Raw genomic sequence first — 13522 nt, 5'->3', positions numbered from 1 at the left:
TTGTGCACTGACTGACACTTCCTAAGAACTCAGCCAAGACACAGTGTGGTTAGCTAAGATAATACAGCACCTACCAGCGACAGCATTACCGTTTCCCCTTCCTGTATCTGTGAGAGGGGGATTTCTTCACTTTACTTGCTGCCATTTAAAATTCCTGAGCTGATGTGTAGTGTTGAGCCTGGTGGGGCGGAGGGGCGGAGGGGGAAGGATGTTAGCGGTGGTGTGGAAGAAACACGTGGTGGTGGTGGTGGTGGTGTGGGAGGGAGCGCAGTGCAGGGTGGGGAGATGACAGACAGGCAGGTTTGTCTCAGATCTCACCTGCTCTAACAGACAGGCCCCAGCGCCACAGGCTGCAGCGGAAGCCCCAGCTCAGCCAGGAGGGGAAGTCAACTCAGCTCCTCACTCATCTCCCCCAGGTGCTCACAGGTAACACTCAGGAAACAGGGCCCTGCCTCGCCTGGAGGGTTAACGGCACAGGTGGGCCCGGGGGTCAGCACGTAGGTACGGTGGTGTTCTTGTTGGTAGAAAAGGAATGTTTCACATCTATAAAAGACCACCCCTTAATCATGCAGGAAGTCAGTGTTCACACACAACTTACATGTTGCTTTTTTTCTCCAAACAGAGGAAGGGATTTTCTCAGCATGGTCTTTCTTACTTACAGTAACTCACAGCCAAGACTAATCTTTGACTTTGATTGGTCAAGGATGTTATCCATTACATTTGACCAGGGCATGTTTCTGTCTAAGTGGAGGAAGGAAATATCTGAATTATAACTTACTGTAATATTTTCTGTCAGTAAATGTAGGGTCAAGCTGCTTTATCTGGCCTGAATTGGAGTGCGGCTTACCACTGTTTTATAGGAGAATAATACAATTTAAACTAAGAGGACGGGAATTCAGAAAGCATTCAAATGAAACAGTGAAAACCACTAAATGTTCTGATTTAACATGATTAACAGTTTTAATTTGGTCCTCTGAGAATGAATGGGAAACAGGCTATTTCTGGCCTGCTTTTTTCTTCTTTTTTTAAACTTTCAACCATAGCTCTCCCGCCCCAGATCGACAAAATCACAAACTAAGTCTTGTAACTATAGAAACAGAACTCTCCTTTGTAGCTTTAACACTTAACCATGTTCCTCCAAGCTGAAAAGACATAGCAGAAAGACAGAGAATGTACTGATATGGTTCCTGTCTGTCTAAGAGTTCGGTTCGTGTATGATTCAAGTAGATGTACGTCAGTAAAAAAAAAGGACACCACAACATGTTTATATTTAACAATATATATTTCCAATGTCAATGTACATTCCATTTCGACATGAGCTTTCTTCACAAACAAAGGTTGGCATCTAAATAAATACTATATAAAATAGAACTTCAAAATAAATATATCTATAAAAGGAAACTTTTATATGTGAGATTTTTTCTTTTTGTTATATTTAAACAAAACAAAAGTACAGAGCTCTTTTTTCCTCAACATTGACATTGCAAAGGCAAAGACATTGAATAGCAGGAGCCAGCAGTTTGGAAGGGTCTTTTGATTGAGTTGAAGATAATTCTAGTGGCCACAAGTGTACCACAAAATGGAGTTTAAGTCACAGCATTCTAACAGAATAAAAGGCTTCATTATTGAGTTGTCATGGTTGGTGATTATTCAATACCTTATCAGGCCAGCAAACACATAACGCTAACGTAGTTTGGAGCTAAGGATTTTACCCAAGCCACAGTGAGAGAGAGACTGAGAAAAAAAAGGCAAAGAAGCAAAAGAGATCCACTATTAAACAAGATGGAATGGAACGTAGCTTGAGAGTTCTCTTTCCCTCATGGTGGTTTTGACAAGTTTATGGACAGCAGCTGTATTTGTCAATCAAGGCCAGGGTATTTGTCGGACAACTTGGGGAGGAAAAAAAAGTTGCGGCACTGAATAAGTACAAACACAGGGAAATGGGTTGATCTGGACAGGCTGAAATTGTATTCCTTTAGTGGATTCAATGATTCCACAGTTGCAGGGGCACTGAGGAACTGGGAATTAGCTTAGCCTCTTTCCTGCTAACGAGGCATGAATAACATAAACAGAGGTATTTTTATTGCGGGGCACACTTTTCTAAATCAAGTGCTTATGATAGAAAGACCTGTCTTTTCACCCTCCCTCTTCCCCTCAACCTCAAATCTTTACCCTCAAAATATATATCTATATATCTATATATATTTTGTACTGAATTGTAGTTATAATGTACCATGCAGTTTTCCAAGGACATTTAAAACTATTTACAACAACATGTCACCTGCATAGGTCTAGTTCTATAACATCTTGTCACCACATTAACAAATATTCCCTGGCTATGCCAGTCAGAACATCATTCCCCATTTTGGCACCTTCCATTGGATTGAATCGCAAACAAACGTGAAAATAATATTGCCTTATACATTCAAGACTAAGAACAGTGTTTTTTTCCTGTATGTTTTCTGCTTTGTGCAACAAGACAAGTACAAAAATGTAAAAGTGACAGGCCCTAATGTTAGTGGGGGACCTTGGAACCAACGTGACAGAAATGTGTAGATTATGGAACGACGGTATCCCTTTATGCCAAACTGAAGCAAACTTTTTAAAAGGACACCGTACCTTTAAGAGCAATTGCCTTCTGACAATTTGGCGATGCATAACAAATATGTTCCCTAAGACAGCTAAACAAGCTATACTAAACTCCTTTGGCAAAGTCATTGGAACTCCATATAAGCCACAAAAATAGATTGAGAAAATAAAGATAAATAATATTTCTAACAGACGACAAACTACATTTCTTAATTCCATTCGTTTACTTTTAGATTTGTGTGTATTGTTGTGTATTGTTATATATTACTGCACTGTTGGAGCTAGGAACACAAGCATTTCGCTAAACCCGCAATAACATCTGCTAAATATGTGTATGCGACCAATAAAATTTTATTTGATACAATGTGGACTCAAAGAAGTTCACAGAGTAATGTAAAATACATTGTCTTTATACTTAATACTGTGCTTTAGTACATCATAAGGGGTTTGCTTAATCTAAAAAGGTTGTTCAAGTGGCAGGTTTGATTTGACTAAGGCTGACTAGATACGCTACAGCTTCACTTTACCTTCTCCCTCTTCCTGAAAACGCTACACTCCAGAAAACACTCCGTTTTTTCACCTATCCCCATCAGATAACTATTTTTGGTTCCAGGGAGAACCCTTTTTGGTTCCACGTAAAACCCTTTGGTTCCATGTAGAACCCTCTGTGGAAAGGGTCCTACATGGAACCCAAAATGGTTCTACCTGGAACCAAAAAGGGTTCTTCAAAGGGTTCTCCTATGGGGACAGCCGAAGAACCCTTTTAGGTTCTAGAGAGCACCTTTTTTTCTAAGAGTGTATTTTCCCTCCATTTCCACTCTTAATGTACTCTTCCTAAATAATTCACAATTGCCCTTTTGCCCTTTTTAAACAGTTCTTTGCCTCATGTGCAAAGTGAAGTCAACTAATTAATATTAATATGCCATTTAGGAGACGCTTTTATCCAAAGCGACTTACAGTCATGTGTGCATACATTTTTATGTATGGGTGGTCCCGGGGATCGAACCCACTACCCTGGCGTTACACGCGCCATGCTCTACCAATTGAGCTACAGAGGACCACAACTAGGCTTCAGGCAGTTTTTACGTGCTAGACCAAATTCTACTGATGAGGAACAATCCCTGAGGAGGTTTTTCTACAACACATCCACATCTAGCACTGGGGTTAACCACTACGTTACATCATGCAGGGCATGACGTGCAATTTTTCTGAAGTGATTGGTAAAAGCTAGGTTAAAATACATATTACCTTTCCCCTCAAGGAAATGGAAAGTGATCAAGTCAGGCAATCCTAAACACTGTTTTTCACTCACTTGTGTTATGACCTTACATATCAGATGGGCAAAGCCACATGACTTTACCTCTCACTTTTCCACCTTGACATAACAAGCTCAACATCAAGCTAGCAACAGGAAGGCTTGTATGGGACTGAAACTGTTCATACATGGGGGAGAGTGGGTGGCTGTTTCACTTGAAGTTTCCTATACTAACCGAAGTAAAACATATAGCTCTATGTTAGGGGAACAACAACTGAGGTCCAATTTGTCATAGAGTAGCTAGCTATGATGAATAGAGTAGCTAGCTATGATTAATAGAGTAGCTAGCTATGATGAGGCTGTAAATTCAGAGCAGTATAGAGGGAGTATGACTTGTGCCTTCAGCCATTTTAGAAAACAAAATCCACCAGTCTGTTACACTTATAAAGATGGGTTCTGAGGCAAGCAGTTGTCTAGGCCAACCAATCGAGCAGACAGACCTATTTTGACTTGTGTGGCATAACATCACTAGAACCGAGAAGGACAAGTGTGAACCCTTTTGTAAGTACCATGCTTTTTGGGAAGTGATCCAGCGGATGGGGGTGGGGGGATTGTCCTATCCAGAGGGTATTGATAAGGCAACAGCCAGTGACTATCATGAGGCCTGTTTCTCCTGGCCTCCAGCCTTGGCCTCCATGCTCTTACAGGCCTGCTGGGAGTTCTTGCAGCGGCAGCCCGGGCGGCTGGTTTTGTCGTAGCACTTCTGCGACAGTTTGACACAGCCCATGGCAGGTAGGTAGCACACCAAACAGGGCAGCACCAGGGACATGGCTGCCATGAAGGACCAGCGCGCACAGCAGTTAGACTGGTGGCAGGAGCACGGGCGGTCGGCGCAAGAGCCCTCATCATCCTCGTCCTCTGTGCAGTGGTAGAAAATGCCCTTGACCAGGCACATGCAGGTGGCTGAGTCCACCAGGCTCTGCACTGAGCACAGGCACTCCTGGTTGCACACCCAGCACGAGGGCAGGGTCCGGGGCAGGGTGCACTCGGTGCACCGGCACTTCCCACAAATCTCACACAGCAGCATGTGCTTCTTGTCAACCACCACGGCCCCCTGGGCAGCAGCCTTTAGGTCCAGGGGCTTTGAGGTGAGCGCTTTGGGCTCGCAGCAGGGGGTCCTGGTGGTGACTACGGTGGAGCTGCGGTCCACCACAGGCGTTGGGGCTGCGTGGTCCAGCAGCCTCTGGTCTGACGAGGTGCTGCTGCTGCTGCTGATGGAGCTGGGCCGCCCGCTGAAGGTTATCCAGGGGTGTGTGGTGGCATCGTGAGGGTTGCTGCGTGCCAGTTGGGGGTGGTGGGGGGCCCCTAGCAGTGCCTCGTGGGCCCCCCTGTTGACAGCCTTCTGGCTGGGGGGTTGCTGGGAGACCACAGCGGGACTGTCAATATAATCGTTCTCCACATGAGAGGACTTCATCTGGTCGATGGGGAAGATGGTGAGTGGGTGCTGTAGCCTTCCATAGGGAACCCTACTGTCCAGCAACGGCTGGGATATAGTGGAGGAAGACACTCCGGGGATGTGGTGGGGAACCCTCGACTCCATCTGTGTGGTTGTGTCCCTCATACAGTAAACAAAGAGCTCAACATCTAGCAGTCCTGCAGAAACATAGAGACAACAGTCAGCTTCCTGGAATGGCTACCCTACTTACAGACATAGGATCTTAATTTGAGCCAGTTTGTTACAGCAGGAAAATAATCCTGCAGCAACAGGACATTTGAATTATTATGTGGATTATAATTAATGGACATTTTTGTAGGGGTTGATACATTTTTCGTAAGGGCAAATCTAGTCTGAAATTTCAAAGTGGAAATGACAAACATTAGATGCCTTTTTAAAACTCAAATACACTACAAGTTTGTATTTCCTGCTTTGCAGGGAAATTCTCAGCAACACAAAAGTGATCAAATGAAGATCCTACATCTGTACACAAACCCATCTAACACAAGGCTCTTAATCAGTGGTTGTACAAGACATGAGTCAGCATAGAGTCTATATTCTCAACAATGACTCATAGCAACAGATTGTACTGATGAAAGTCACATTCAGAGAACATCCTGTATCGGTTTATAACTAATATTAACAAGCACATTATTTCAAATATATATCTAAACATTCGAATAATACCTCGTATTCAAATGCAATAAAATTCACATGATTTTGTGCATTAATATGTAATTTACCTTATTCATGTTCCACACTTTCTCATGAGACAAAATACCACAAGGCCAACATTAATTGCAAGACTTGCATGCAAAAATGAATAGAGCCTATGCCAAATTAGATTTAGAAGAAGAGGGGCCCTATAGACCAGATCGAGACTATAAACCATGACTTCAAGTGCTATAAACACATTCATCAAAGGACCATTCAGGAAATAGATATTGCTTTTTTATGTTTGGTGACTAGACCAAAACTTTATATGAATCTATGTGCATTGTTGATTTTATTGCGTTTAGTCGGTCTTCATTTCTCATTAAAGGTTGTAGGACACGGTTCCCCAATAGGCGGCTGGCGATTGTATTTGGCGCCATCAGTTTTCTGAGACAAATATATACAAAACATTGTTGATGGACATAAAAGACTGTAAAATCACCAGGGAATTTCCAAAAAGTTATTTTAATTTAGGAAATCTGTTCCCAAGTATTCCCACGCATAAATTGAGGCATATGTGATCGTATCCCGATATAATCAACGTTTGAAAGGATTCTTTTTGTCAAACGCTATATCTGTTTGGGATTCTTGCGGTCAATTTACAGTGTACAAATTATTCATAACTATGATGCTGTTAGTAGAAACCTTTGGGTGGGTCTAAGTAACAATTATTCTCGGTAGTGACAAATAACATGTTCCTCTTTACCCATCTGATCTTTACAAGAGTCGGACACTCGTTTTTGGACGTTGCGCTGCATGCGCCAGAAGAGACATAGCTCCATGACTACGAGCTAGCATGCCCCATCATCACTCTTAAAAAGGAAGAAACCCTGAATCAGTAAGTAGACTATAATGGAACCTATTTAAGCAGGTTGACGTTTATTGGGATGAATCGTGTCCTGGAGGCAGAGCTGAGCGGTTTCCGCTAGATGGGCCAGCTGCAAAGTCAAAATTGGCTATATCATAAAGAATTCATGAAAACAAAAATGAGCTTGTTGATCTTAATTTAAGGTTAGGCATAAGGTTAGCAGTGTGGTTAAGGTTACGTTTAAAATCAGATTTTATGACGTTGTGGCTGTGCCAGCTAGTGACCACGCTGCAGAGCTGCCTCCAGAACAAGATTCGTCCCAATAAATGCCAACATGCCCTATTTAATGACCCAATAGTCATACAGGGCACAACAGTTACTACTTAGTAGTTACTTTATAGTAGACACTATAATGTAGTGTGGTTGGCTACAGGCCTACAACTGTAGCTAGTAGACATAATAAAGTAAAATGTTTGAAAACCGACCAATAGCCTATTTATCAAGAATGATGGAGTAGCAGCTTAGGCTATGTAGTGAAAATAATATTTGTAAGGTATTCTATCAACTTTATAATATATATCCTAGTGTTGATCAATTCATGTCTCAATAGACTATTTTTTTTATTGAAATAGTGATATGATTGTCAGATCATTTGCCACAGCAATAATCACGGAACCTGAATATAGTTGTGAGTATAATGCTGTCTCTCAGATCTGCAAAAAACAGCATCAGAAAAAGAACAAACCTGTTGCCACATTGCTGGCAGGGGGACAAATTCTCCTGATCATCAAACGTAGGACTAGTGAATCCATAGACGGTAGGTAGGCAGGCTACAGTGTCTCCCTCCTCCCGCCCCTCAGTGTGGGTGAATTAAGTGATTAAAATCGGAGGCTACGCGTCTTTAGAAATAGAAAATAAAGGTAAAATCGGACTAAATATTTATCGAGACATGATGATAACATTTCATTCGACAAGTCATTCACAATAGCCAAATCGCCAGAACATATAGGCCATGGCGTCTTAAAATTATAGTTTTTTTTTTACGCGCAAGTGGCTATAGTGTGTGGGCTATTGGTTTATGAAAGGAGGGTGGCAGTTTAGACCAAAACACTGCATATTTTTATTGGACAAACGGTTTCTTTTAAAACGGGGAGTTATTTAAAGGAACAGATGACAAAAACACCTGACAAATGCACATGATGTGCCAGCTCGAACGCTGCAGAGAAGCGCCAAGCAACGGACCTCGGTAATGCGAATGATCAGCAGCAAGAGGTAATGGCACGAGTCCGTAAATAATAGCCTACGTTAGGCTATTTTATTTATTTATTTTTATTTAACCTTTATTTAACCAGGTAAGCCAGTTGAGAACAAGTTCTCATTTACACAAAAATGTATGCACACACGACTGTAAGTCGCTTTGGATAAAAGCGTCTGCTAAATGGCATATTATATTATTATAATTTACAACTGCGACCTGGCCAAGATAAAGCCACAACATAGATGTGTATAAACGGCTTATAACGCTTTTAAGAATGAACGAGGTAAAGCAAAGTCAGCGTTTAGGCTCTCTTATTTCAAACCGCTCTCATGATTATACCTCTCTTGCCCACAACCTTGCTACGGTAGGATCCATGGTTAAATATTGACACAAAGTGCAAAAACGGGAACAGCTTGTTGCAAGAGAGCAATCCAAGCAATCTACAAAACGGATGTAAACACACCAGTTTTCGAAATTGTTCAACCAAAATGTGATAGCCTGCTGTGGTTTATGTATCCCATTTCGAAAACGTCATTATAAATCCGATAGAATAACTTACTTTTCCAGACTAGCAGCGCATTTCTCTGTTGAGCTCGAAGACTGCATGTATATTCCAAAGATATTTCTCCCAAGTAAAGAAAAAACTCAAAGCCAAAAATTATTGAACACTATCCATTCGATGCTTACTGCAGTGAGGACACAGGCTTTTTGATACAATGTTGCAACTACATGGGGAAATTGGTTTTTATGAATGGGAGGGTGAAGAACGTACTGCGCAGATGCCTTGACATATTTTTTAGTGAATGGGAGGGCACAACGTCTCAGAACTCAAATGCGGGGGTTACATTTTTATGAATGGGAGGACTCCGAATGTCATTGCGCAAGCGTGATACCAAGATTTCATGAATGGAAGAATTGGGAGTTTTTTGTCACAAGGGCGATGTCAGAGAGGATTACATGAATGAGGCGGGTATGTGCCTCACGCCATGCTGCTTATTTATACATGGCTTCACTCATTCTTGTTTCCGACCTGAAAAGGAATGCTAATTTCCGAATATTTAACCTCATGTCAGGGCCATCTTGACCATTTTGAATTGTGTAATGGGAAATAATAACATTAAGAAAATAAATATTTGATGTAGGTCTAGGCCTCGTCTTTATGTGGTAAACTATTGTTGTGTAAAGAAGGTAAAGCTTAGGGAAACACCCATTGGCATATAGAGAGCTGCGTAGCCTAAACGGTAAGTAAAATGCTATGTAGAATCAAAGCTTGGCTCCAAACTGAAAACATGTAGACTAAATGACTGTGTGCTCAACCTAGATCGTGGCATATCGGCAACTAATAGGGTATTATATTATCACTCACTTGTAGGCCTATATTGTGGATCACGATTCAAAGAAGGTCGGAACGATGGCATTTGCTGTTGCTTACCTCTTGTGTTTATATGTATTTACATTTACGAATAGGATCTTAGCTTTCTCCCTGTACTGCAGTTTGAGTCGAGTCCTCGCACTGTAAAAGGCCAGTTTATGACGCCAAACTGTGAAACGCAACCAGCGTGAGGGCAGGCATGATTCACAAAAGAACAGGATGTTGTTGATTTGTACCGAAACCACAAGAAGGAAAATGAGTGTGAATTTCCCTTTTAACATCCCACTGTCTGCCCTTCCCCCACGGATAGCATTCAGCTCTCAGCTTGTGCATTTAATGCAGGCAAAGGTTAATAGTCACCCACTACATTAGCACAGATTTCCATGACAACCTCACCTTCATTTTAACACTGCCAAATTGTAATTGTTTGTAAAGATTTGTTCAAGGGCACATATGTAGGCAATGGTTTGTATTTATTTCATGCAACTGAGACCATGCAGCATTTGGGCAATAGTTACAGTTTCTGTAAAATGTGAATACACATTTAAATAAATACTTTTCTATTCAGTGCTAATGACCACACATTGGAACTAGGATTAACACTTGGGAAATAATGGTCCTTCACAGCTCCAATTGTGTCTTTGGGCAGCAGTGGTCACGATCACACATATGGAAATCTCTTCCTGCCTGGTGGCACCCACAGAGCTCTCTCTCTCTCTCTCTGCAGCTTTGTGGCTTGCAGGCATGGGTTGCACGAACTGCCTGTTGAATTGCAAAGCAGTACATGCACAAAATAATATTTCTGTCCTGTTCTTTATGGTCCCTCCCACATCCTTTTGGTACCTCCATGGATGTGAGGCTAACATCTGTTGTACAGGAGAAACTATTTTCATGAATTAACAATGTAAAGGTGTTCCAGTTCGGACCCAATGACAACATGAGAGTAATGATGCATTCCACAATACGTTTCCTGAGTAAGGCAGATCTCAAACACGGAGCCAGGTAGTTTCAACTTCTCAAATATTGACTTCCTGAATCTTCAGAAACAGGGTTTTTAGAAGGTGTGTTTGTGTGCTTTGAAGTGGAGAAAGTCTGTGGTGAGAATTAGGAAGGGGAGGAGCATGTGTGTGTATTTCTAGTGTGTTGTGTGTTGTGTGTGTTGTGTGCGCCTGCCTTTCTGCTTCTGAATGTGTAGCCATCATAATTGTGTCTCATTTGAGACTGATTGCTCTGGCCAATATTAATTTATTCTAAATCTGAACTCAATGAATATAAATATTATGACCCTTCCCATTTTGAAAGTAAAGCTAAAAATAGCACCTGATGGTATTACTGAGATAGATGTATTATGTTTACTTCAATATCTTTAATCATAGAGCACTGAATGACTCTTGTAAAACATTGTGTTCTACACATATTTTAGAAACAGTAGCACTCTCTACCCTAGAAATTGCCCAAAATGTAATCGTAATTAGTGAATAAAATTTTTATGAGAATGGTCTTGTGTAAATATGGGTTTTGACCTAAGCCCAAGTCATTGGACTGTAATAACCATCTAATAAGCAAGGTATGTTTATTCGTTTTATAGCTAGAACACACAGCTGACAAACTATCGTCTCTCCCTTATGAAGACCTAAAATTGAACACATATTTGGCCACCCACAGAAAGCAAATCCATTATAAATGAACACATCTTTGCCCACCTGCAGAAGCCTAACAACCAGATATTTCTGAGGGCCTCTGTGGTCATGGACATAGGAGCTGTTATTATGGACAATGTATGTGAGGAATGTGGGCCTTTGGTGGGCTGGGGACGATGTGGGAAGACTGGAGGCGGCATCCCTCAACCCCCTGCAGTGACAGAGGGGAAAGCAGAGTCCCTGGAGGAAGGCGACCCCTGACCTCTCTTCAGAAGGGTGACAGGACCCTGCCTGAACCCTCACCCAGGGGACCAACCAGCGCTGAAGCGTGACCTTCTGCTAGGGGCGTGGTGTAGCGCCCTTCACACCACTCACATTCTATGCATTCCACGTGTCGCTCCGTGCACATAACATCCATGCCTCCTGAGACCCCACCCCAGTACCCCCTCATCTACAACAAAAAGAGACCCTGGCACAGGGGTCCCATCTCTCACCCTAAAAGAGGGAAGTCTCACATGGCATTCTCCACTGAATGGGACTCCTGATTCATACCGGCACATCCCACAGAGAGAGGAATAGAAACCTGTGAGCTTTGAGCTGCCATATATCGGGGCCTACATGGACATGGTGGATGCTTTCACAGACTGTTTTACTGCTTGAGACAGCTTGGTGTGTGTGAGGGCTGTACTCGCCTGTGGTTGTCTGGCAAAGCCTGTCGACCTGTGTCTGTGCAGTGTGTGTGTGTATATGTGTGTGTGGTTTATATGTATCGGCCAGCCCAAAGTGGTCCTCTCCACCTTGTGGCGCTGGATAGACTGAAGTCCAACAATGGCAGGCCCACCTAACAGCCCAGACCAGGCAATAATTACATGGCTGGAACTATACGTCATATAATTGTTCCAACAATTCGATGCTAGATGACCCGTCCTAGATGACCCGTCATCATACTGTGGGAAATGGGCAGCCCAATCAGGGCAGTATGGCTGTCCTAATGCCTGGTTAATGCAATGAGGATTCTGTGTGTTTTATTAGTTAATGCAATGAGGATTCTGTGTGTTTTATTAGTTAATGCAGTGAGGATTCTGTATGTTTTGTTAGTTAATGCAATGAGGATTCTGTTTGTTTTATTAGTCAAGAGAAGCACGACTGCTTTCAGTGCTCACATTTAAAGGATTGGTTCACAATTTTTTAACCAAATCTCTATTTGCTCGCTCTGCAGAATGGGGGCCGACGGAAACCATGAACAAAGGATCCAAAAACACCCAAATTCATCATTTTAGAAGCAGCAAAGCTCTCAGTATAGTGATGCAAGTCTTTTGTGTAATTCCAAACTTTATCTTCAACATTCTATTATATTCCATTTTGTTGGACTCGAGCGATACATTTCCGTGTGCGCGCATGCGCGTGCTTTCTCGTTCCCATCGCAGACGGAAATGCATCATTCGAGTCAGCGCATTCAACTAAGAAGTCCTCCCAAAACCTCATTCACTCCAATCCGGTTGGATGACTATATCAAGGCAAAGGGTCTCTGAGCTCCAGTGTTTGTCCATCCTGTAACTCATCCCAGTTGTCATCCATTTAAACATTTGGAGTGTCCACGTTAGCCTTGGTAAAGTATGTGTGATTATAGTACCCTGTGCCTCACAGAGGAAGGGAAGTGAGGTGAGGTGAGGCTAGAGCTTGGGCAGGGTGTGGGTAGGAAGTGCGGTAGGGGGAAGGTGAGGTAGGGCTGGGTGTGTGTGGGTGGGAGGCAGGCAGTCAGAGGAGAGGAAGTGACAGTTTAGTGCACTCCTCAGCAGTCAGTGAGTCAGTCAGTCAGCCAGTCGTCGAGACATGAGACGTGCTGACCTTCATTAAGCCCTACAGCAGTAACAGCATCATAGAGTCACCACCACCAGCGGAGGGGCTAGGCTATATTTAAGACCTGATTCAGCAGCGCAGGCCCGGCTCACGTACAGAGCATCAGCACTATCCATCCTCTGAGCGCATCTGTTGACAGGCTAACGGCTAAAATAAGCTCCAGCTGGGAAGAGTACACTTCAACATCCGCAACTAGCCCACATTCTGTAAGGCAGTCGATTGAGGAGGGTGAGGGGGCGAGGTGCTCCACTCTCGGATGTGACGGGCTGCCCTCTTCATCTGTGGCTGATTCACAATAAATACAAACAGATCATGTATTTCTGAATGGTAATAGAGAGTTTGAGAGGGGAACATATAATATGAGCAATGGGTTGACTGACTCAGAGTTATTTTGTTAAAATCTGTTCTGTTCTGTTCTGTATCATCATTGGTTGGTATGTTGTTAATTGAAACCCCATTGCCTGCATATCAATCAGATGTTCTGGGTGAGGAAGGTAAAGGGCAGTGTGTGAGAACTGGTTTACCCAGGGG

The 13522-nt window shown here is 42.7% G+C and overlaps 1 protein-coding gene across 1 annotated transcript; it reads right to left on the bottom strand.

The window, feature by feature from the left end:
• Nucleotides 1–4448: 4448 nt before the first annotated feature.
• On the bottom strand, nucleotides 4449–8987 carry LOC121579202 (protein sprouty homolog 4-like). The gene is made up of 2 exons (XM_041893582.2): nucleotides 8679–8987; nucleotides 4449–5497 (listed from the first exon to the last, which is right to left on the bottom strand). The coding sequence occupies exon 2, from the start codon at nucleotides 5463–5465 to the stop codon at nucleotides 4500–4502; it is 966 nt and encodes a 321-aa protein (XP_041749516.1). The 5' UTR covers nucleotides 5466–5497; nucleotides 8679–8987; the 3' UTR covers nucleotides 4449–4499.
• Nucleotides 8988–13522: the final 4535 nt, after the last annotated feature.

This window comes from Coregonus clupeaformis, chromosome 13 (assembly GCF_020615455.1).
Source record: "Coregonus clupeaformis isolate EN_2021a chromosome 13, ASM2061545v1, whole genome shotgun sequence".
In the NCBI taxonomy this organism is placed as follows: Eukaryota; Metazoa; Chordata; class Actinopteri; order Salmoniformes; family Salmonidae; genus Coregonus; species Coregonus clupeaformis.
This window is presented reverse-complemented; position numbering and strand designations above follow the sequence as displayed.

Excerpts from the sequence above, each read along its gene's own strand:
- LOC121579202 (XM_041893582.2), bottom strand. The coding sequence starts at position 5,465 with ATGAGGGACACAACCACACAGATGGAGTCGAGGGTTCCCCACCACATC.